The sequence below is a fragment of the Cheilinus undulatus genome, linkage group 7, assembly GCF_018320785.1.
Source record: "Cheilinus undulatus linkage group 7, ASM1832078v1, whole genome shotgun sequence".
In the NCBI taxonomy this organism is placed as follows: domain Eukaryota; kingdom Metazoa; phylum Chordata; class Actinopteri; order Labriformes; family Labridae; genus Cheilinus; species Cheilinus undulatus.
Window position 1 is genome coordinate 6,955,821 of NC_054871.1, and position 24,058 is coordinate 6,979,878.

The 24,058-nt window shown below is 38.5% G+C and overlaps 2 protein-coding genes across 4 annotated transcripts in view; one reads left to right on the forward strand and one right to left on the reverse strand.

Moving 5' to 3' along the window:
- Positions 1 to 12,430, reverse strand: part of fnbp1l (formin binding protein 1-like) — a 78,684-nt gene extending 66,254 nt beyond the window's left edge. Inside the window, exon 1 of one of the 2 annotated variants that reach the window (XM_041791074.1) lies at positions 12,273 to 12,430. In XM_041791074.1, coding sequence (XP_041647008.1) covers positions 12,273 to 12,296 — 24 coding nt within the window. In that variant the 5' untranslated portion in view covers positions 12,297 to 12,430. The remainder of the gene's footprint in view (positions 1 to 12,272) is intronic. The other variant, XM_041791073.1, reaches the window with a different exon arrangement.
- Positions 12,431 to 13,408: 978 nt separating this feature from the next.
- Positions 13,409 to 23,443, forward strand: si:ch211-198n5.11 (methylcrotonoyl-coenzyme A carboxylase 2). 2 transcript variants are annotated; one of them, XM_041792360.1, is made up of 13 exons: positions 13,409 to 13,544; positions 14,839 to 14,940; positions 16,072 to 16,236; positions 16,324 to 16,520; positions 16,756 to 16,934; positions 17,310 to 17,390; positions 17,512 to 17,690; positions 17,783 to 17,996; positions 18,355 to 18,446; positions 19,635 to 19,791; positions 21,075 to 21,197; positions 21,782 to 22,015; positions 22,771 to 23,443. In XM_041792360.1, exons 1-13 carry the CDS (start codon positions 13,525 to 13,527, stop codon positions 22,855 to 22,857), a joined length of 1,830 nt encoding a protein of 609 aa, XP_041648294.1. In that variant the 5' UTR covers positions 13,409 to 13,524; the 3' UTR covers positions 22,858 to 23,443. The 2 variants fall into 2 exon arrangements, with proteins under 2 accessions (XP_041648294.1, XP_041648293.1); XM_041792359.1 differs by lacking the exon at positions 13,409 to 13,544 and adding an exon at positions 14,531 to 14,664.
- The last annotated feature ends 615 nt before the right edge of the window (positions 23,444 to 24,058 follow it).

Genomic DNA, 24,058 nt, shown 5'->3' on the forward strand with positions numbered 1-24,058 from the left:
TACTCAAGAAGTAGTTCAGAGTATTTGCTTCATGTGTTGTAATGTTACATAAGTATACATTATTATTTCATAGCGTGGTGAATGTGCAGGTCACAACATGTCCACAAGAGCGTTTTGGAGTCGTTGGTTTGTGTATTTGATGAGTTTGATGAGGGAAAGCCGGAATACCATCTGCTTACATTGAGTTGGCACAGCAGGTCGAACTCAGCAGCGGCGATCTAAAAATAGCTTGCACCGACAACTGAAGGTAACGAACCTATTACTAAGACTATAGGAATTATGGCAATAGGTGAATTTGCCAAAATGTTTAAGTATCCCTTTAACACACCTCATCAGGTTAGAGATGAAATGTGAAACTTGGAGTGCAGTTAGACAGAAGTAAACCTAGAGAGACTTCAAAAACAAAATAAAAATTTCTGTGTTCCTATGCTTAGACAAAAATTGAGTAGGCCATCAAAGCCTTGTTTTAAGGGGAGAATAGGTTTTATAACATTTGAATCTGGATTTAAAAGCATCATCCATTTGATATATTACTCACTGCTTGTCGATACCTTCCAACATTTGATTGTCTTGTCCATTTTTGTTACTTGTGGCGTGAATGAGTATGATTGAGTGAGTTGTTTAGATGGGGAAGGGGTACTTGCGCTTTAATGCATCCTGTTTTAAAAGAGACATTATTTTCATCTGTGACAAGTTTAATACAATTGAGAGGTGGCTTTTTGTTGTGCATTTATAATGTCATTATCCTTTTCTGTACCCATCCAATAAATGGAAAATCAATAAAAATATCTCTTTATAATTCTGTAATACTGCAATATAATACCGTTACCGTCAAAGGCACGAAAAATACCGTGATATGATTTTTAGGCCATATCGTCCAGGCCTAGAAGCAACAACGATCCTCATGTCAACTCAAAATACACAAAGAGAAGCACAACAATGAAAGCCACAGACAACATCTATAGCATATACCCATATTAAAACTTATCATAGTCTCCACTTATACTAGTGCAAATATTTCTTTTAATGTTGTTATGTCGGATCTCGAGAAAGATGTGACCATATCTAAATAAAAGGGGGACTTACAAGTTGCCTTGTTCTGTCCTGAAGGACAGGCAGCTGTAAAAGCTACATACAGTCGCTAGAAAAAGTATGTGAACCCTTTGAGATTTCTTGGATTTTTGCATAAATTGGTCATTAAATGTGCTCTGATCTTCATCTAATTGCAACAATAGACAAACACAGTCTGCTTAAACTAATATGGCACAAAAAAATGATATGTTTTCATGTTTTTATTGAACAAAACATGTAAACATTCACAGTGCAGGATGGAAAAAGTATGTGAACCCCTAGGCTAATAACTGGTTGACCCTCCTTTGGCAGCAATAACCTCAACCAAACGTTTCCTGTAGTTGCAGATCAGACCTGCACAACGGTCAGGAGGAATTTTGGACCATTCCTCTTTACAAAACTGTTTCAGTTCAGCAATATTATTCGGATGTCTGGTGTGCATCGCTCTCTTGAGGTCATGCCACAGCATCTCAATCGAGTTGAGGTCAGGACTCTGACTGGGCCACTCCAGAAGATGTATTTTCTTCTGTTGAAGCCATTCTGTTGTTGATTTACTTCTAAGCTTTGGGTCGTTGTCCTGTTGCATCACCCATCCTCTGTTGAGCTTCAGTCGGTGGACAGATGGCCTTAAGTTTTCCTGTAAAATGTCTCAATAAAATTGGGAATTCATTTTTCCATCAATGACAGCAATCCGTCCAGGCCCTGAGGCAGCAAAGCAGCCCCAAACCATGATGGCCCCTCCACCATATTTCACAGTTGGGATGAGGTTTTGATGTTGGTGTGCTGTGCCTTTTTTTCTCCACACATAGCGTTGTGCGTTCCTTCCAAACAACTCAATTTTGGTTTCATCTATGGACAGAATATTTTGCCAGTAGTGCTGTGGAACATCCAGGTGCTCTTTCATAAACTTCAACTGTGCAGCAATGTTTTTTTTGGACAGCAATGGCTTCCTCCGTGGTGTCCTCCCATGAACACCATTCTTGTTTAATGTTTTACTTATTGTAGATTTGTCAACACAAATGTTGGCATGTGCCAGAGACTTCTGTAAGTCTTTAGCTGACACTCTAGGATTCTTCTTCACCTCATTGAGCATTCTGTGCTGTGTTCTTGCAGCCATCTTTACAGGACAACCACGCCTTGGGGGAGTAGGAACAGTGCTGAACCTTCTCCATTTGTAGACAGTCTGTCTTACAGTGGACACGTGAACATCAAGGCTTTTAGAGATACTTTTGTAACCCTTTCCAGCTTCATGCAAGTTAACAATTTTTGATCATAGGTCTTCTGAGAGCTCTTTTGTGCCAGGCATGGTTCACATCAGGCAATGCTTCTTGAGAATAGCAAACTCAAAACTGGTGTGTGTTTTTATAGGGCAGGGCAGCTTTAACCAACACATCCAATATCATTACACTGATTGGACTCCAGGTTGGCTGACTCCTGGCTCCAATTAGCTCTAGGAGAAGTCATTAGCCTAGGGGTTCACATACTTTTTCCACCCTGCACTGTGAATGTTTACATGTTTTGTTCAATAAAAACATGAAAACATATCATTTTTTGTGCAGTATTAGTTTAAGCAGACTGTGTTTGTCTATTGTTGTGAATGAGATGAAGATTGGAGCACATTTGATGACCAATTTATGCAGAAATCCAAGAAATCTCAAAGGGTTCACATATTTTTTTTAGCGACTGTATAAATCACAGATAACCATGCCTAAATGCTACCTTGCTTTATTATTTACTTTACTCTAAAACAGACAGTGTAATGTTTGGATCTGTTTATAGTGTAAACATATTCTCCTCTGACTGACAGGATTTCATTCTGATGTATCCTGTTACTACCCCCTGTTGCAGCAGTCAATGTCCCCAGTGGGATCATTAAAGTTTCATCTAATCCATTATGTCTGTAAACTCCATTTGTCTTAGTCCATCTGCCATCATATTAAAAAATCCCCCCTCCTCTCTGTTATTGAACCTTCTCCCATCTTTCCTCTTTATGAGATTTTGTATCCTCCATGCTTGTCTCACACCTCCTTCCTGTCTCTCCATCATCCTGTCACTTGAAGGAGTGTGTTAGCACAGTTTTATTAATTAAGAAAGACATCCTCCCTTGCACTCAGGACACAAACTAAATAATGAAGGCTTCAACTATCACCATCACTCATCCAGGGCTTAAAAACACATTCTCTCCCTCACACCTACAAAAACAACCCAAGCACATACACAATGTGTTGAAAAACTTGGCTGGTCTGGATATAACAGCTTGTTGTGTCCAGGCCAGTGCCCTCGGCTTCAACATGACTTCATTCACACCCGCTGTGGTCTGCTAAGATGACACAGACTACTGCCCTGATAAACAATAAGAACCCTCCAAGCAGAGCCTCTAAACTTTAGAGCTCCACAATCCAGTGAAACAACACAAGGAAAGACTGACAGTCTGAAACTGTACATACTGTACCTTCTACAGAGCGTACTGCATCTATTTTTGAGTCATCCACCTTATGGATGTATAATCATCCATCACATAGCTGTGTCATATTTATTTCATCATCCTTTGCACTCTTTGCAGGATTTTTCAGGGCTCAAAATGAGGCAGTAGTTACACCTTTCTAACTGTGCACACGTGCATGTATTGTGTGCATCAGCCGAACACTTTTACAAGTGATACTAGGAACTGAATATTGAAGAAAGGATGATTCTTCTGGTGCACTGGAATAGTCATGCTTGAAGTTTAAAATTTTGAAGACATCAGCCGGTGCCCTTGGAAATTGGGACTTTTAATGAAAACACATCTGACTTTTATAAGGAGTGGCTGTACACAACTAGGCAGGGGCAGCCACTTCCAAGTAAAAATGGCAGGTAAAACCCTGATTTGTTACTGCACTTTTACCATATAACATATTTGTTTCATATAGAGACTTGTGAACTGTTCAAATTCATAAAGCCATCAAAAAAAAAAAGGTTTTTCTTGTTACTTAACATCAAAAGCCATCACATTTTTCTTTCAAACTGAACTTTGCATCAAGTCTCTATCACTGAAAACCTGGGTTGTTGGGAGCCATGCATGTTACCAGTGGATGGATTATATTAGGGTTACATTGTTACAGCAGTTTCCTCTGAAGCTGAAGACCTGTTTCTGTAAACATGCTTTTGAACAATTGGTGTAGATTTTCTGTACTTTGGTTCATTTCAACAGAATGTTATTGTCCTGGCTGTAATTTAAATAAATTATAAAGAGACACATGATAGATCTCAAAAATGCACACAGTGCAGGAATAATTACACACTACACCTTATGTGTGCACAATAGAGATGTACGATATTATCAGCATACCTGTATCAGCAGATACATCCGCTTTGGGATACCGGCAAAAATTCAAAATCCCAGGGCACAGGTGGCTTAGTGGTTTAAAGGGGACTTATTTTACCATTTAAAGACAAGTTTATATTGTTGTCAGTGGTCCCAAAAAAACATATCCATGAAGACTGTTGCTAACAAAACACCCTAGTATTAAATTTTTGCATAAAAACTCCTCTGTTTCAGCCCTGCTCAGAACAAGCCGTTTCTGTGTCTGTGGCTTTAAATGTTGATGAGCTGTCTGATCCCGCTCTCAGGAAATAGATGTGGCACTCCTGTGGCAGGACCTGACTGGGATTTGACCCATCAATCTCCCAGACTGAAGTCAGCAGGGTAACCCACTGAGCTATCCCGCATCTCAGCTGCCAGCTGAGAGGAAGATCAGGAGAGGAGGGTGGAATTTTCTTCGAAGTGGGGAGGGCCGGCAAAACCTGGGGATGAAGTCATGAGGGGAAAATCTGAGAACGGCATGGAAAATCATGGAACATTACGAGACGGAGATGTTTTAAAGCTAAATGCAAAGCCGGAACTACACTCCAGGCATGGCTGCTGCACTGTGCCACTCTGCCCAGTGGTTCACTCAAGAAATAGTTCAGAGTATTTGCTTCATACGTCGTAATGTTACATAATTATAAGTAATTATTTCATAGCGTGGTGAATGTGCAGGTCACAACTTGTCCACAAGAGCGTTTTGGAGTTGTTGGATTGTGTATTTGATGAGTTTGATGAGGGAAAGCCGGAATACCATCTGCTTACATTGAGTTGGCACAGCAGGTCCAAACTCAGCAGCAGCCAATCTAAAAACAGCTTGCACCGACAACTAAAGGTATCGAACCTATTACTAAGACTATGGGGATTATGGCAATGGACGAATTGGCCAAAATGTTGAAGTATCCCTTTAACCAATACCAGTATATACAGACCGTTTTTACTGGAAAAATCACCAAGTGTCTCCTGTGCAAAGAAAGGCCAAGTCAACTAGAGCTGAGAGTAACGGTGAAGTAGACAGTCTAGTACTTGACATTGAGTGTGCAGCATCCTTGGAAACTAACTACCCAATTGCAAAATTGTACATTTTGCATATATTTAAAGCAGCTATATGATTTGTACACTTGGTATAGCTGATATATTGGATTTAAATACAAGACAAGGTTAAAGATTAAAGACAAGATTCTAGCCATTGTCAGTTATGCCTCCAGTAGTTTGTGATATATCAAAAATCAAATGAGAACATTGAGCAGTCTTAGCTAAGTCTAGCAGCCACCTAAAGCTAAAAATACAGCTTCTATTTTCTTTTTTGTCCATGTTTCCTACTAGTATCAAAAGATACATATGAGGCTCCAACAATACCTTCACTAGGACAACTGAGGGAAGACAGTAATAAGCCTTTTCCAAATCCATTTAACATTCAAAGACTAGAAAAGCAAACTCTTGTAACCCCTTGGTCTGCAGGAGGGTAAAACCTGCTCACTGCTCTGCCCCGACTCTCCACAATCACTCCTGAGTGTCCAATCCATTTAACAGCTGACAGACTTCAAAGCAAACTCAAGAGTCTATCCGTCTGTTTAGAGTCTGTCCTCTTTCCTCCACTTTTCCATCTTTTATCCCCTCATCCTTGTCTTTGAGTTTGGCCGCTCAGTAGAGAAGCCTCCCCGTCACACTTGGCTGCTTGGCCTCGGCCGGCCTCCGGCTCACCTCCACCAGACAGACTCGAGCACAGCATGGCAGCATCCTGGCACTCGGCACACATACACAGAGCACACAGAGCTTCGATTCAGACAAACACTTCCTACTTTATGTGTGTGTGTCTCGGAGGGCTGGAAGCCAGAGCGGTAATAGGATGTTCCTCACTTGCTTTGTGATGTCTCAAAGAGCTGGGCTGGAGCCAAAGCGCAGGGCAAAAGCGAAGGCGCCAAACTAAACAGAACAAACCGATACGGTCCTGACTGCTGGATGCTTTAATTCAAACAATGCTGTCTATAAAATATGCCTATTGATGGAAGATAAAGCAATTATAAAATGATGCATTCATTTGTTTACAGTCTGCTTAAGACCGCACAAAATCACTCTGATGATTCCACACTACTCTCATTGTCTTTTGTTACTGTTTTGATTCAGAAGCCTCTAGAAGTGGACTAAATTAATGTATAGGTCTTATTGACCTATTTACCTGCTTTTAGCCGTTCATTTTCTATGTGTTTTACATGTTTGGACTATTATTCCTTGTTTTAATCTGTATCAGAAGATGTGATACTACTTCAGTGTATGTTTTCTTACTCCCCTGGATTAGCCCAGAAATTAACAAGCAGATAAGGCCTCAGTATAGATAATAGTTAATCCTGTCCTTAGGGGATATTGTGTACATTAGCAAGGCAAAGCTTTTGAATGTGATCTGACCCTAATGAAGCCTCTTAATAGACACACAGTGATCTAATTATTCAGATTAATGGTATTTTGCTACCAAATGTAATCTCTGCTATTGGATAGGTTAACCTTTGGAATACATCTATGTGTGACATAATCTTTACAGTAACTATACTGCATGGCTGGTTTAATAAAGTCAATTGTGTGTGGAAAAACAACAGGCAATCATCTGTTTTAAATCAAATCACACGGACGATAATCCGTAATCTGACATCAGACAGCCAATTATGTGTAATCGGACAGCCGACACATTAATCTCATGAGTGGACTCAGGGGATTATGACGGCCTTTAGACAGCGTCTCTACTCAGCACTGACAACAAGATGACTCATGAATGAATTAACAGCTTGAATGAATGATTCAGCCCATCTTGTTCCTATAGTTACGTAATCTACTGATTTACGGTAATGAACACCTTATATGGATTTCATTATATTTTACTAAACCTGTCACTGAGGTCTAATCTAAATCAGGGGTTCTCAAGCTTTTTGGGACTAGGGACCTCTTACAAGGCAGAAAATTTCCCAATGACCCCCACATAACCTTCATGCTGATTAAACATATGTTAACTGCCATTTTTACTCCTACATGCTGTATTTTAAACTCTTCAACCTCAATACAAGCTCTTGTCCAGTTGAGTGTGGCTTCTTTCTTTCTGTGATCCTTTGAGCAGCCAAATCAGAAACCCTCTGTGCTTTTCTGAGGTTGCGGTCAGGTTCACCATTCATGTTTTCTGGCAGATGCATTCCTCACCATTTTGTCTGAAAAACATCTTTTGCTTTGTCCTTAAACTCTGCATGCTTTGTTTTCAGATGAAGCTTTCGCTTGGTGGGCTTCATTTGCAAATACATGAAGACACACAACACAGTTTGGCCTTCTGTCGCTGTTCTCAATAAAACCAAACTTGAGAAAGCTGTCATCAGCTTTTCTCAGTTTAGCTGGTTTAAGTCTTGCATCACTTGATGAAGTGGACACGCTTAAATATTTACCTATTGTTGGTAGCTGGACCTGCACACCAAAGTGACTGATGAGTGATAGATTTACGTGATAGGTCACAATCATACCTGAGTTTTTATTGGCCCAAAGCTGACTTATGTGGGAGTCATTGGTTTTGTATGGTTGTTTTATGGCACTGTGGTCCCTTTGTGTTTTTATTTGCTTTTGAATGACATGACATTACTTTCATAATTTATTTTGAATTATTTGCGGACCCCCAAGCTGTGGCTTGTGGACCCCAGTTTGAGAACCACTTATCTAAATTAATCCTATGTTGTTTTTCCAATTTGGTAACTTTTCTGTAAAATCATATTTATTATGTCCTGGACCTTTTGATAATTCATAAGTAACATTTAGTGATGTGTGATATCGGATTTTTGCAGGTCTCTGACATGCTGATATTTTAAAATTCATTTTGGCGGACACTGATGGATACAGACACATTAATTTAGCAAATACACAACATTTTCATTGTCAAGAACACCAAGTGTCTCCTGCACTAGAACTGTGTATCAGAAAGACAGACAAAGAGAGGCTGAGTCAAGCCGAGCTGAGAGATGAGCAGTGAAGCACAGTCTGGCTGTTGTTTACACTTGGGGCTACATCCAAATTTTCAATGTGGGGCCCTATAGGCAACCACCTATACCTAGGGCTGGTTCTGATGGTATAACTGTAAATTTTGCTGATATTTGAGGCCAATTTATGATTTATACAGCAGATATGTTGGTTGTAAAACTGGCAGAAATGTTTATATCTACCATTTTCAATATTAAACTTTTTGAGCTTTTATCTTCTTATTCCAATATCACGCTGATAATAGTGCGCATCCTCAGTAACATTGCGTTTTACCAACACTAACCTTAGAGAAAGGACTGTTTACACTCAATAAAACAAAACAATAATGGGGCAGTGGTGACCTTGCGATTAAGTTGTCACCTATTTACAGATGCTTTAGGCTTCCAAGTAGGGGGTCAAGGTGCAAATCTGATCTGTAACTCCTTTCCCACAATGTCATTCCCCACTTTCTCACTAATTTCCTACACGCTACTGTTTTGTCTCTCCAATTAAGACATACAGGCTTTAGAATAAATCTTTAAAAATGCATATGCATATATAAATACATATAAATGCCTTATAATTCAGCCAAAGAAAAAGACCACACACCTGCTGTCTACAGCAATGGTTCTCAATCTTGGTGTCTGGACCCCCTTGGGGATCGCGAGACACTGAAAGGGGGTCTCCAGATGCCCTTAAAAACTAAAAAGAATGTTTTTTGAATTACATTTTTGTCACTTTACAATATTTTTGTCAAATTTTAACCCCTTTCGTAAGTATTTCCCCACCAATTTTAACAAATTTTTTCCATTTAACACCTTTTTTGTCAGTTTGAAACTCTTTCCACCACTTTTTTTGTTTTTGCCACTTCTGAACCAATTCTTACCACTTGAGCTTAATGTTGCCTCTGTTAACCCTATTATTGCCACTATTAACCCCTTTTAACCACATTTTATGCCCATTTTTACCCAGTTTTAACCACATTTCACCATTTGATATGCCCATTTTTGCCAGTTTAACCAGTTCCTTCCTATTTTTTCTTTCTTAGTTAACCCTTTTTTTGCCAGTTTATATCAATTTTTTGTCCAATTTCACCCAATTTCCACCAATTTTTTGCCAATTTAAAGCCATTCCAGCCACTTTTTAACTCCCTTTTACCACTATTTATGTCCATTTTTGCCACTTCAACCCATTTCTGCCAATTTGTCTAATTTTTGCTACTTCTAACCCATTTCTGCTACTTTTAAAATCCAATTTCACCACCTTTTCCACCATTTTTTTTGCCATTACTAACCCAGTTTAGCAATTTTAAAACCATTTTTATCTTTTAATTTTTTTAACAAAGGAGATTTACATTTTTAAGAAGACTATTTACTACACAAATTATTTTAAAAAGATATTAGTTTATTTGGTAACGGCAGCTTTTTTCAGGTTAAATATGAAATATGGATATCAAAGCTTAACTTTACTATGGACCATGGTTTTTCTGACCTCCATATACCCCCAGTTTGACTGGACTCCAGAAAGCTCCCCCATTTATCCCTCTTTATACACAGCCTTGTCTGCATCTGACTATCCCAAATTGTGCATGGTTGTGTCGAACCGCCTTCAGGTAAAGTGGGGGTCCCTGGTCTCTGGCACCTTTATTTTTGGGGTCACAGGCTAAAAAGGTTGAGAATCCCTGGTAATCATTTCACAGTGGTAATTCAACAAACAAAAATAATAGATAATAGAAAACAGACTGATTTTGCATATTTAAAAAAATGCAGGATGATTAACAGTGTCAGCTGGCTGTCTCTGCAAGCTTTCAGTTTTGCAACAAAAAAATTGAAAAAGAATGGGTGAAATACTGAAGTATACAACATCTATTTTGTGATGCTACTAGTCTGCTACCTATCATTAGCTATTGTGCAGATTCTGTCAGAGGCAGCCTGATCAGGATTCGTAAACATTGATTTGAGATCAGGGAGGCTCTGATTCAATCCAACAGTAGAATAATCAAGAATCATTCCGACACTGGACACTTGAGGTTTATATGGACAAATTATCGAGTGCAACAAGCCTTTAAAACAGGCCATGTCCCCCTGATTATTATGGGGGGCAAACTGGGCCATAAATTGGCTAAAAATTGCCCTGAGATTATCTGGTGTGCAGCCATCTGGGAATTACTTGCACAGCCGATTTAATTCAACCTTACAGTAAAATGTATAAACATGAATAACATGAGATGGACAACCTCCCAAAAACCCTAAAAATCTTGACAGATCAAGTCCATGCTCATGAACAAAATCTCTTTCAATCACAGCAGAGCACTAAAAGTTAATCTTCGTCTCTCACAAGGGGATTACGCCACAAATGTGGGCTGAGCAAGCAAAAAATTAGCTTAAATTAAACTGCAGGTAATAACCACCAAGGTCAGCTAGAGGAGCATTACACACCCACAGACACACACACACTTTAAACACACCCACAGGGGATGCTGATGGTTGCCTCTCTGCTTACAACAGCTCGCCATGGCCAACACCCCAAAAATCAAAGGTCGAGGCTCACCACCATGTCAGTAATGATGCTTACTGGAATATTAATTCATCCCTACCCATGTTGAGACAAACAGTAATACTAGCCGAAAATATAAGACAAGGAGCTTATTTTAAATTAAGTGTTCATCACTCTTATGTTAAAATCAGCACTCAAGGTTTGTGTATTAAAGCTAATAGCTATAACAGAATTGTGTTATTGCTGTGCAATTAATTGGGTTTCTAGTTCAATCACAATTGGCTGCCCATAATCATAATAAGATAATCGAGATTAAACTATTACTTTGCTGTTTGATGTGTTAGGCTTATTTAGTCATGTTTCAGTATTTGTTATTATATGTTGGCCACTAGAATAGATTACTACTACCCCAAAACATAGTTAATTTAGTCTTATTTCTTTGTTTTTATTATCATATAGTCTTTCATACCTACTAAATATTGTTTGTTTTTCAAAGTGTGGAGAATAGTGTTGTGTTTAGAGTGTTAAACTCCAATAAATGATGCAGATGTTGAAAAATTAGTGAGTAATCTTCAGTAATTGTGATCTAACCATCAATCAAAAATAGGATTATGTTTTTTTTTCCATCGTCAAACAGCCAGCCCTTATATATACATTCACCTAGAGAGTAAACATGTCTTTCATAGAGCCATTTGTTGAGTTTTAATGCCATAAGCCATAGCAAATACTGTCATCTGTGTATTAAAGGCTGAAATATGAGCGTTTAATTAATCGCATTAAAGTTCAGACAAAACAGTGGAAAACTCGCGTCAACAATAAATAGTATGATAAATCCGATATTGACATGAAAGGATTATAAGCTATGGTTAATTTTCATAAAGACCGAGCAGGATGGTGATGTCTACCCGGATCACAGCGCCTCTCCGCCCTGTTACCGGGAATCCCTGCCAGCCTCTCAATGAACTGGGTGTGACACACAAAAACCGTCAACATGCTACTTTATAACTTCCCACTTAATCTTAAAATACAATTCAAGCACACGCATATGATTTAAGTTGTCAGTTAACCAGGCGTGGAAGGCAGGCTGACCCCCCCTTTGCCCCCGGCTCTCATGCCCGTGTGGTCTGCAGACTTGTCTATTGTTCCGCTGACTGTCACAGCCGTTAAGGTGCACCGCGGATTAGCTTTAGCATTAGCTCTAGCTCCCAACGGCTAACGGCTCAGTCGGGAAGCTAACGTTTCAACACAAAGCTAAAAGGTAACACCACACGACACCTTTCTTCCTCTCCGTGTCCCAAAAGTCCACGTCTCATCCGTGCCAACGCAAACAAAAGAAGCAGTGAAAGCCACTTAGTCAGTTTAAAGAGTTCAAACATACCCAAAGCTCCGTTCCCCAACTCATTGCGGACTCCCCCGTTTTGACTTCTCCCGTAATAGACGTAGGTTTCCCGGTTCAGACTCTCCCAAACTGCCGCTGGGACTCCGGTCCACACTGACTGACTGTCTGCCCGACAAACACTCCTCCTCCTCCTCCTCCTCCTCCTGCTGCTGCTCTGTGTCTGCCTCAATCAGCAGGGCCGGCCAAACCAGGGGTCCCGGACCAAAGTGGCCCTTGAAATACTGTACAGTGTTGATATGAGCAACTTGTATACCAAGAAGCCTATTTATATTTTATGTGCAACTCTCTCAACAGACAATCATAATTAATCATAAGTTAATGAAAGGAACACATATAAAAATAATTTAATCAAGTTCAACATTAAATTATTTCAACTTAAATGCACATAAAGGCTAGTTATGCTTGATTGATAAGCCAAACGAATCATATTTTGGGGTAACTTCCAGTGCAAAAAAACAACAACAACAACAACAAAAAAAAAAGATTTTTTTTTTTAGTTATTGTAGTATTTTACTCAAAGTTTTTTTTCAAGTGCATATGGTGATGCCTCATAAGAGTTTTGATCAAAGATGATCAGAGGCTTAAAGTAGAAATTTCTATTTTTATGATCCAATAGTTTAGCCTTTAAGCATTTTGTTTTAAATGACAACACATGTTGATCTCTACAATGGCTTTTCAAATTATGTCTTCTTTATGTTTACAATTTGTTGGTCATTTTTATTTACTGAAAATAAGTGCGTTTTTAATGTGGTACACGTAATAAGTGGCATACTGATAAATCTCTACACTGAATCTGAACTCCTTCATTAGTGAAAGAACAGTTCCCTCTAGTGGACAAGATATGTCACTACAGTGATAAGAACATTAGATAGATAGATAGATAGATAGATAGATAGATAGATAGATAGATAGATAGATAGATAGATAGATAGATAGATAGATAGATAGATAGATAGACAAAAGTATTCGGTATACTACAAAAAGTGATTTATTTTCCATGTCAATAATTTTGCAGTGTACAAATAAAGTACAGAAAGTCCTTATTAGTAATTTTCCTTGAGGTGGCGGTAGTGAGCTCAACAGCCCGACTGCCGGCTGATACGCTTCAGACGAAGAAGAATTTCGCCACAGTAGAGTAGCTAGTAGCCTAGGGAGAGATGTCAACGAAACTGTATTGAAGCAGATTTCAGGCAATTTCTGAGCTTAATTGATCAGATATTTTACAGCAGACATGTATCGACGTATGGCAAGGTAAGAGACGTTGTCATACCATATAATTCTTTCATAAATCATTTCATTTGTCTGTCACTTCAAGTACTCTATGTCTTCACGACCTTTGGCATACATTTTCCTTACATATAGTAACCGTTAAGCTAAAGATTAGTTTTGCATTAAAATATCTATATAGTTCTGGAAAAGAAGGTTTGACAGTGTGCTTATGCATAAATTTAGATTTATGAGCAGAAATATGAGCCAAATGTGTTTGTGTTCTCAGACTGTTCTTTGTCTATAACCTATTGCCTAAATAAATATCATGCTAGTTTGTGATGTTCCTGTTGAGCTAGTTTAAAGATTGTTGTTCATCCACAAAAGCATTTCTAAGTGTTCTTTAAGATTTTAATGTTAATTGCAAAAGTTTTCATTTATTTTCTTCTTGTCTCAGTTATAGGCCAGTGGTGTTGAAGATTTCTGTTTGCTCTTGTTTTTCTCCTGGAGTATTTAAACGATAGAGAAGTTAAAAAAAGGGTGAGAAGGTCATACATTCCTTCTTATGCGACTAAGACATTTCAACTTGCCGTATTTCAATTTATGTGGTGATAAGAAGAGTGCCATTAGTTGCACTTCATCAAGGCAGCAAAAGAAAACATGCAACATGTGCAGAGTTGAATTGATGCCAGTTGAAAAGCCTAATAAGTTGTTATGAATTACAAAATTGCATTACATTTAATCAGCTGTTTTATACGCATAATCTTTTTCTGTAAAGACAATGGTGCTGTATATGTTGCATGATAAAAAAACTTTTCCCTTTGACCTTGTGGGGCTTCATGTTGGTTCATTCAAGCACATAACAGAGGCAACAAAGTAGTAAAACCCCTGATAGCACAGAAAGACAACATGAGAGGGACAGAGCAAATAGGATCATCTAAATTTGTGTTGCAGAACAGTGTTTTTCATTTTTGAAAACTATCTTTCAAATCCCTCACATTTGTCTGATAACCTATACAAGGGGTCCTGTCCTCAAGTCAGGGAATCAGCCCTGTAAGAAGAAAACAGAAGCACCACATTTTCATAATCAAGAAGCAGGAGAAAGGGAATATTTGTCTTTTTTTTATACAAAGATGGGTCAGATCCAGAGTAGGATCTTGAAAAAGTAAGTTTACAGTTGCAATACTCCAATATTATATGCTTGTAGACATGTAGTTATTCATGCACCAAGTCATTATAATTGGAAACAAATATCAACTTGTGAACTTTCTGTCGTGCTTACACCAGATCAACATCTGAGAACCAACCTGTTTGTCACTTCTCTCTCTGTCCCTCAAAGGAGTGTGTGCGGTGGAGGAAGAATGTGTCCAGTCTTTGTGCCTCCTTTTACCTCACCTTTATCACGGATGCTGAGAAAATCTAAGGAGGAGAGACACTACAGGTAAACACAGACGGAGGCTCCTGCTGATACAAATATTGTGGTTTGAATTAATTTCAAATGCACCTGCCCATGAATTTGTCTATGATATTTTCTTGCTCTTTTTATTGAGGTTTTAGTGTCAGTGGAGCATCTTTTACAAAATTTACAGGCCGAAATTTGAGATTATCTGATGATACATAGACACAGCACGTATGAAACGGCAAAAAATAAAAATACCCGCACCACCACAGCAAAGCCAAGACTAAAAGGATCAGTAGCATCTGAGACAGGCTACCATATCCTCAGGAATCCCTCAGTGTTCCTAGGAAAGGCATAAGTCAGTTTTTTAAGAGGGAGTATTCTCAGAACCGTCTTTTATCAGTCATCCAATAGAGGGTTGTCTTTAGATATCCAGCATTTGATGATGGTCTTTCTTGCTAAATACAGAAGTTTTCCGGTAAGTTTGGTTCAGTTTGTCTTGTGCCTTGCATTTTCTTCTTTAGTTGCTAAAATATACTGGAAGGTGAGAGATCCAGATCACATCCAATAAAAGTAACCATCTCATCTGTAACTCAGAAATTTGCATTTTTGATCACTTTGTTTTAGTGAGGTCAGAGTCTTAATTTACCTATCTGGCTTTCTGTTGCCCACATTTATGTCAATAGTTTATTAACTGGAAATATATTTGGCAAATATATATATAATATTGACATAGCTACTATTTCATCCACATTACACATGTAGATAGTCACAAAAATAACATAACTAAACCATGCTTACAATGTAACACCTTTAAATAAAGAAGTGTACTTGAAAAAAACAAACAAAAAAACGAATAGTTATAGTTCGTCTGCTCATTGACGTTTTATAACATAAGTGAGATACTATCAGTTTATTCTGCATTTCCAAATAAATTATCTGGGATTAATTAAGATGATGCAAAACTGGAGATGAATAAGCTGAGACAGTGCTTACTGACAATCTGTGTGAGTTAGACTCTTTTTTGATAGTAATCTCTTTGTTTTAATCATGGTGTCATGTTGTAAATAGGATACAAACATGCTTCTTTTCCCTGCACAGTTCATCTCACCAGCTGGACCATTACAGCCTGTACTTACCCTATTCATGTTGAGTTACTATCTTGTGTTTCAGGCTTTCTGAGCAGTGTGGGAAATGTCCCGTCCGTTGTATGAGCTCTGCAGCCCGAAAGAGGAGATCTCTCCGCAGTGCCTTCCCTGTACTTGAGCAGCCCTTACAACTCATCCAACGCCACGTTTATGAAGCCAACCTCCGAAACAGCAACACCTGCCACAAAGAGTAAGTCATGCACTCATTAGCTGGTCTGTTAGAGCTCTGATCAGCTCATACATTACTGTAATACATTTCCAAATCTGTCTTTGTAAGGTTCATGGAGTTGAGTGAAAAAATTAGGAAAGGTGGAGGGGAAAATGCCATCGCCAGACACACTCAGAGGAACAAAAAGCTGCTGGTCAGGGATCGGCTAAAGCTCCTGCTGGATGATGAGGACTTCCTGGAGCTGTCTCCATTTGCTGGTCTGGGTCTGCCGTACGGAGATATCCCTTCAGCCGGCTGCCTGACTGGTCAGAAACTACTCGCTGCATCTGTGTCTTTGGTACTAACTATAGACTGTATAATCTGATCGCTTTGACTACAGCGAACTGCTACTGATTTACCAAGTTAACTTTGTTTATCTCTTTGTTTCTGACATTTATCGCTTTCATTTTAACTGTATGAAAACGCAGCGATACACAAATAAACACCAATGACATATGTCCCTGTGTACTGTGTGTATGTGTTGGTTTTGCACCCCTTCAGGCATTGGCAGGATCAATGGTCTGTGGTGTGTGTTTATTGCCAACGATGCCACAGTGAAAGGCGGCACAGCTTATCCAATCACAGTGAAGAAGCAGCTACGAGCACAAGAGGTAGCAATACAGAACCGCCTGCCCTGTGTGTATCTGGTCGACTCTGGAGGAGCTTTTCTACCTCTGCAGGTTAACATATGAACACATCTCTGCACATCTATCTTAATGATTGGCTGTCATTATTGTTTTTTGCTTGCATTGCTTTTCCTCAGTTTTAGTACCATATTTAATGCAAATTATTAACCAAACAGTGAAAAATAATCTGGTTCCTGTTTACTCATGTAAGCCCACAGCTGTGAATTTTATTATGATTTGTGTTTTCTAGAGTGTTAGCATGGACCAAGATTTTTTGCGTAGTACTGCATATAAATGCTGGTTTCTGTCTGAACTCTTACCAGTGTTGACAGAGCTAAAGAGGCATCTTCTCAGGAGGTCTGAATGAAAGCTATGATATGCTGCCTGCTGTTTTAATCTCTAATTCTCTATGTTTACATAAATATCCAGTCTGAGATCTTTCCTGATAAGAACCAGGGAGGAAGGACGTTCTATAATGAAGCCATCATGTCAGCCATGAAGATCCCACAGGTAAAGAATTAAAAGCTGTGCATGCTTTCTTTACTTGGGCAGTATCCAAAGATAAAGATAACTAGAAGTCACATTAGACATTAAAGTACTGTTTTAGATTAAAACATTTATAATTCTAAAGGTATCGGTGGTCTGTGGGTCGTGTACAGCGGGTGGAGCGTACATTCCTACTATGGCAGAAGAAGCAGTCATGGTGCACCGGATAGGGACCATCTTCCTGGGTGGACCACCTCTTGTTAAGGCTGCCACGGGAGAAGAAGTCACACCAGAAAACTTGGGAGGAGCTAGGCTTCATGCTGAGTGAGTCTATAAAATAAAAAAAAACCCTAAACAGACAGAAACAAAAGAAAGAACAACATATTTGAATCAGTTTATCCATTTTGTGGTTACAGAGTGAGTGGCTGTGTGGACCATTTTGCCTGGGAAGAGAAGGAGGCATACAGTTACACCAGAAACATCATATCTACACTAAACTTCCAGCTACCAGAGGAAGATGATGAGGAGGTGATGACGAAGAGGAAAGCAGAGGAGGAGCCCCGGTACAGTCCAGAGGAGCTTCTGGGGCTTGCTCCAAGGAGTTATAACTACAGTCTGGATGCTAAAATGGTACACTGATAAGCGTTACTTACAATCAAAGTTTTCACAATCTCTGCACCAAGCCTTTATGTTTAAAAACATATGACAGACATGTTTTCATGGTTGGGAATATGCTTATCTCATATATCCTTAAATAATGCTGGATTCATTCCTTACATGCTTGTTTTGTTCCTAAAATTTTAAATTTTAACATTGAAAATTTTGTAGTTTTCATATCCATCTGTTGTTTTATTTTCTTGTGTTTACCCAGTAGCCCTTCGGGATTTAAAAAAAAAAAAAAAAAAAAAAAAAAGAAGAAGTGAAGAAGAAGTGAATATTTACTTAACCAGCACTGATCACGGTTATTTGGCTGTTTGTGTCCGTCCAGGTAGTCAGTCGACTAACTGACGGGAGCCGCTTCCAGGAGTTTAAAGCTCGCTACGGGACGACGCTCGTCACCGGATTTGGGAAGATACATGGGTAATCAAACACATTCACAGAATGATATCATCAGAGCAAATACAAGAATAGTGTACATTTCTAACAAGAAACTGGCAGCTTATGTCCTTAGTAATGTCAGAATGGTAAGTAGGATATTGTATGGTACTGAATCTCTGTTTTTGTAAGGACCCTGCCAGCACAAATCAAATAAAATCTCCCCAGTAAATATTAAACACAAAATTATTTAGAAAGCACATTTAAAAACAACAAAAGCTACAATCAAACATAAGAATCCTGGAGCACTATTAAACACAGAGACCAAAATAAAAACAACAGAGGAATTGGAATTAGATATTTTTAAGAGTGATAGAAAAGGAAAAGATAAGAGCAATCTCTCTTGCAGAACCAAAAGCTGAAGAATAGAATATATAATTTATTACTGACTGACCTCAAGATGGAAGGTCAAATACTGTATTACTATGTAAAAGTATCTTCTTTGTTTCATGGATGCAAAAATACAGTCTTTTCTCATCTATCTGAAGCTATAGTTGCTTTTTTAACCTGAAAATGAATGTTTAAACTCCTCCCTTATAAACTGGGTGACCCCCTGTGGGATTAACAGCCGCCCTCTGTGACTTCTTAATCAGATCAGTATTCAGCGACAGAGGCCAAATACAAAACTCCAATGCGTTTCCTCCAATAGGGACTAAAAGCTACATAAGATTTCTAAACAAGGGTTCAGTTAGTAGCATTTATTTGTCATAAGTATCACAATAATGAATAGAATAGTAATTTAATTATTCATAAGAGTCTGAGGAGCTAATTTGACTTTGTGATAGACTAAAGCAGGTCTGAGGAATCCAAGACAATTTCGCCAATAATACCCATTCAATCCTGTCTGTGTTGCACAGAATCAGTCAACTTTATTGTCTTTATATATGCACAAACATGCAGTTTGACTCTGGTTACCATTTCTTGATGCACTTGCAAAAAGGGCAACATTAACTGATGTATACAAGCCTACATAAATCAGCAATACAGTGGTGTGGTTGATGTAGCCATTATTGATTTTGCATTTGGTACATAGTTTTTTGTGTTCTGGACACTTTGAGCAACATGTTTATGCACATGTTGAGTGAACCTGAACAGCAGTAAAGATTAATCAGGTATTCACTTATTATTTAATGTACTTCAATTGTCAAATTATGTTTAAATCCCACTTTTTAGGCACCTGGTGGGAATCATAGCCAACAACGGAGAGCTGTCATACGAGGCTGCACTGAAAGGCAGTCATTTTGTCCAGTTATGTGACCAGAGAGACATCCCACTCATCTTCCTGCAGAACACGGCCCCCTCAGCTGCTCTGACACTCTCCACAACACAGGTAAGAACTTTGCAACACTCTGCATGTGCATCATCTGTTGTCCATTACTGTGCTTTCTGGACAAAATGCTGTATTCTTTCAACTGTCTCAGCCTTTTGTCTGTGGCTGTTTTGATACTATGGAGTTTTGTATTCATTTCTTTTTTTAAATTGCATTTCTATTAGAAAGCCCTAAGAGGAAATGCATCCATGCATTTAATTGGATCAAGATTTCCTGTGACAGCAGGAAAAGTTTTGTTGTTTTCTTGATATTGTGGTAAATTTACGGTGTTATCATGTGATGACAACACTGGTTTTCCCCTGATAAAGACTCTGTTTCTCAAGATCTTGAGAAATTGTCCTAAACTAAGTTGTTACCATGAGAAAGAAAGGGTCAGTACCTTGAGACAAAAATATAAATGAGCTAAGAGCTTGAAAAAATAAACTAAAAAGACTTATCACAGCAAAAACTGAAAGAAATGCTGCAGCTCAAGGTTAGTTCAGCAACTTTAATATGGTGTAAACAAACCACAAACTGATGTTATGAGATGGCAGGTGTCTTCCTTAGAGTAAAAATATTATAGTCTGTCTGCTCTGAGATGCAGTCGTTTGCAGTTGTTTTTCAGCTGAAGCGTGGTCTTGCCTTTCTTTGTTTAAAATTACTTGCTGTTCCAAGAAAGCTATAAAATAAAAAAAACATACTGATTTCCTTTTAGCACTTCTGTTATATACCTCTATTTCTCCCTGCTAGATTGGGTTAGAGCAACTTAAACCAGTGGTTCTCAGCTGGTTTAGTGTCAGGACCAACCACCACATCCTTAATAAATCTTAACCCAAATTTGTTTGGTGGTTTTAATCATAACCAAATTACTTTTATGGGACAGTTTGGACTTGGGATGGTCCAAAACAAAGACAGAGAGACACATCCTTCAAAGTAAAAGCACATCAGAGACTTCTGACACAACTTTTTTTCAGGCATAAATCTGAAAATGGCTATGCAACCTGCTTTAGGGCTCTGACCCAGCAGTTGAGAACCCAGGACTTAAACAAGTGAATGTTGTTCCAGATAGATGATGTGTTTCTGATTCTAATTTAATTTAACAGTTTCAAAATGCATCATACAAGTCAATTTCAAAACTTCTTTCTGCTTCTTGTATTTTAATTCTATCTGCCATTTTCTGGACATCAAAACAACTAAAAGTAAAGTCATACATGAATGAATGAAAATAAGGAATATGTGATTAAACTCTGCAGTATTTTATCTAATAATTAAGTAGTCTTTGTGTGTCTGTTTCTCTTTTTCAGGCAGAGACAAACAGTAACCGTCTGAAGGCTCAAGGGTCGATGATGTCAGCAGTGGCATGTGCCTCCGTCCCTAAAATCACTGTGGTGATTGGTGGTTGTCACGGTGCTGATAGTTACGCCATGGTGAGAGTCTGAGGAGATACTTCTGAATTCAGTTTTACATGGATAGAATTTAAACTTTAAGTACTCCTCACTTTGAAAAAATGATAATAGAAAAGTTAAATGTGTGCTTTAGTTGGTTTTTATTTCTTTTCTGCTGAAGAATAAAATTATCACTTTAATGATTTAATAAATCCATGCAAGGTTGTACCAGTGTGTCAAATTTCAAAATAATGCTAGTAGAAAGCCAATGAGAAAAACCCTTTTGTTGATACCAACAGAAATAGAAGCTATAGGCACCCAATATTGAGCATTTTCTGATTTTCAATTAACAGAAATCGCAGGTAAACTCCTAAAACACTAAGTTGGAAATGTGTAATGTTCCAGCCAGACAATTGTTGGCTCTTTGTTCCTAAATAAGCACACCAGTCATACATGTTGCATGTTTAAAAAAAAAAGTTTGTTATTCAATTTTAGAGAGCCATGCAATGTGAATCTCAATGTGAAAGGTGTATTAAACCTCGTAAAGTAAGGGTAACATGATGCATTTGCAGGATTTAGGCTACACACTTTAATGAGCTTTTTTACTTGATTTGTCTTTACTCTAGTGTGGGCGGGCCTTTGATCCAAACTTCCTGTTCCTGTGGCCAAACGCCAGAGTGTCGATGGCGGCTCCTGGTCACTCTGACTCTTTGCTCCCCCCTGACAGTGAGCAGCCAGACGAGGAGCAGAAGAAACGGGAGGAGAAGTTAAATAAGAGATTAGAAGAAGAGAGCTCAGCATTCTTCTCCTCTGGCAGGCTGTGGGATGATGGAGTTATTCTGCCTCAGGACACCAGGAAGGTAAAGAAAGAAACTTTATATGAAGAGGTCAGACTCAAGAAAATCACAGGCTGTGGACTAGATCCATCACTTTTTAAATCACAAATTTAATGCATTTATTTTCAAAAATAGATTAGAGAATTATGACGAACAGAATCATAAGCATCAAAGCATCCTTAACAGACCAGATGAGAACAGTTCAACTTTTGGAAACAACACTGCATCAGTGTCACTTCTTCATCAGGGGCAAAACGTCTTATAATGGGGTGTTTTTATTTTTCGTGTTAATGAATGTGAATATTTGATACAATTTTTCACCTTGAAGACTTAATTTGAATGACTAATGTGTTGCTGTAAACACATTATTGGCCTGTTTTAGGCATCTTTATGATTGCTATAGGTGTTGGTCTGCATGTGTTGATTATTTGCCAGGAGGGGGCAGTATAAACATATTTAGTAATTTCTTAACAGTCACAACTTGTAACAGCCAAGCAGTGAAGAAAGACAACTGATTTTAAAATAGAGATAAAAGATTATTTAAAGGAACGGCTGGAGAACTTGTCCTGAATTCATATATTTAGTTTCCTCAAGGGCCCTGGTGATGTTGCTGTTCCTCTCCCAGTCTAAACTACATGTTGCTGAACCAGAGTGTGCCAGTCTTGCCACTGCTCTATACATGACATACCAACACTTTCTGATCCTGCCGTCACTCCAGCAGAGATTTCAAGCTAAGTTTCAGCTTCAGATATTCATGATTGTTGTTTTTCTGCCTGCAGGTTCTCAGTGACTGTCTGGACATCATCAGACAACAGCGGTATCAGCTTTCCACCGAGAAACTTCAGTCAGCCCTTTTACGTATATAGAGGATCCTTGTTCTCTCTGGACAAAGCAAAACTCATTCTGTACAGCCTTAAAATGACACTGCAGATAAGTGATTCCTCACCAACGTGCCAAGAGGATTTACACTAAACTCTGAGAAGCACTGACTGATTATTGAAGGAAACGCAAGTTGGACGCGCTGAATATCTACACATTTGTTTGCACATGATACAGAAATATCAATAGAGATGTCGAGATGCTGGTCTTCTAACCTCATATTAGGGGAAAAAAGCAATCTTCCTCAAGGTTTTCAATTAAAGACTGAGATAATGTCCACACAGATGCCCTGGTTGTGATCAGATTGAGAACCGTAAGTATCGGGGTTATGATTAGAGCATGTAAACTCCACATCCTGACTAAGATACTGGTGAATGTAAATATCTTATCCAGATTTCTGCACATTCTTGGTCGTTACAAATTAAAGTCTTGATATTAGAATTTTAGAGGGGACATATTTTACCCTATTAAGAAAAAGTTAAATTGGTCTCAGAGGCTCCAAAACATGCCAATGAAGTTTGTTGCTAAAAAACCACTCCAGTGTTGGATTTTTTCATGTCTACAAAAACCCTCTGTTTCAGCCCTGCTCAGAACAAGCTATTTCTGTCTGTGGCTTTAAATGTTAATGAGCTGTCTGACTCCGCCCCCCTCAGAAAATGGATGTGGCTGAATGGATGTAGCTCTCCTGATCCTCCTCTCAGATGCCAGCTGAAGAGAGATTTTCTTTTGGTACTTGAGGGGATTGTAGACAGGCCAGAGGCACATATTTTTGTTAGAAAAGTCTGAAAAAATGATTTTTGCATAATATGTCCCCTTTAAACTTTGATAGTAAGACTCAATCAGCATTTATACCTGTTTTCATACCTGAAAATGAAATGTGTTTTTATGCAGTTAAGAGAATGTTAGAGATAAAAACATAACTTTAATACCAAAAAGTCTTGAGAAACATCACTATTTGCTGACCTGTGACTTTAGAAGGACCATTACTCCTCTCTCTTTTTCTGGTAGCAGCCTTATGCTAAAAATCTAATTGAGGTTATGTAGGTTTTCACAGCTTCTTTACCTCCCAGCACTCATGGTTTTCTGGAGATTGAATCTAATGGAAACAAGTGACATCAAAATAGTGTCAAAGTTTCAGTAATTATGATGACCCTAGTCTTTAATGTGTTGACAAAAGCTGTATACAGA

Excerpts from the sequence above, each read along its gene's own strand:
- si:ch211-198n5.11 (XM_041792359.1), top strand. The coding sequence starts at position 14,633 with ATGGGTCAGATCCAGAGTAGGATCTTGAAAAA. Across the intron at positions 14,941-16,071 it reads AAGGAGGAGAGACACTACAG|GCTTTCTGAGCAGTGTGGGA; the intron begins GTAAACACAGAC and ends CTTGTGTTTCAG. Across the intron at positions 17,997-18,354 it reads ACAGTCTGGATGCTAAAATG|GTAGTCAGTCGACTAACTGA; the intron begins GTACACTGATAA and ends GTGTCCGTCCAG.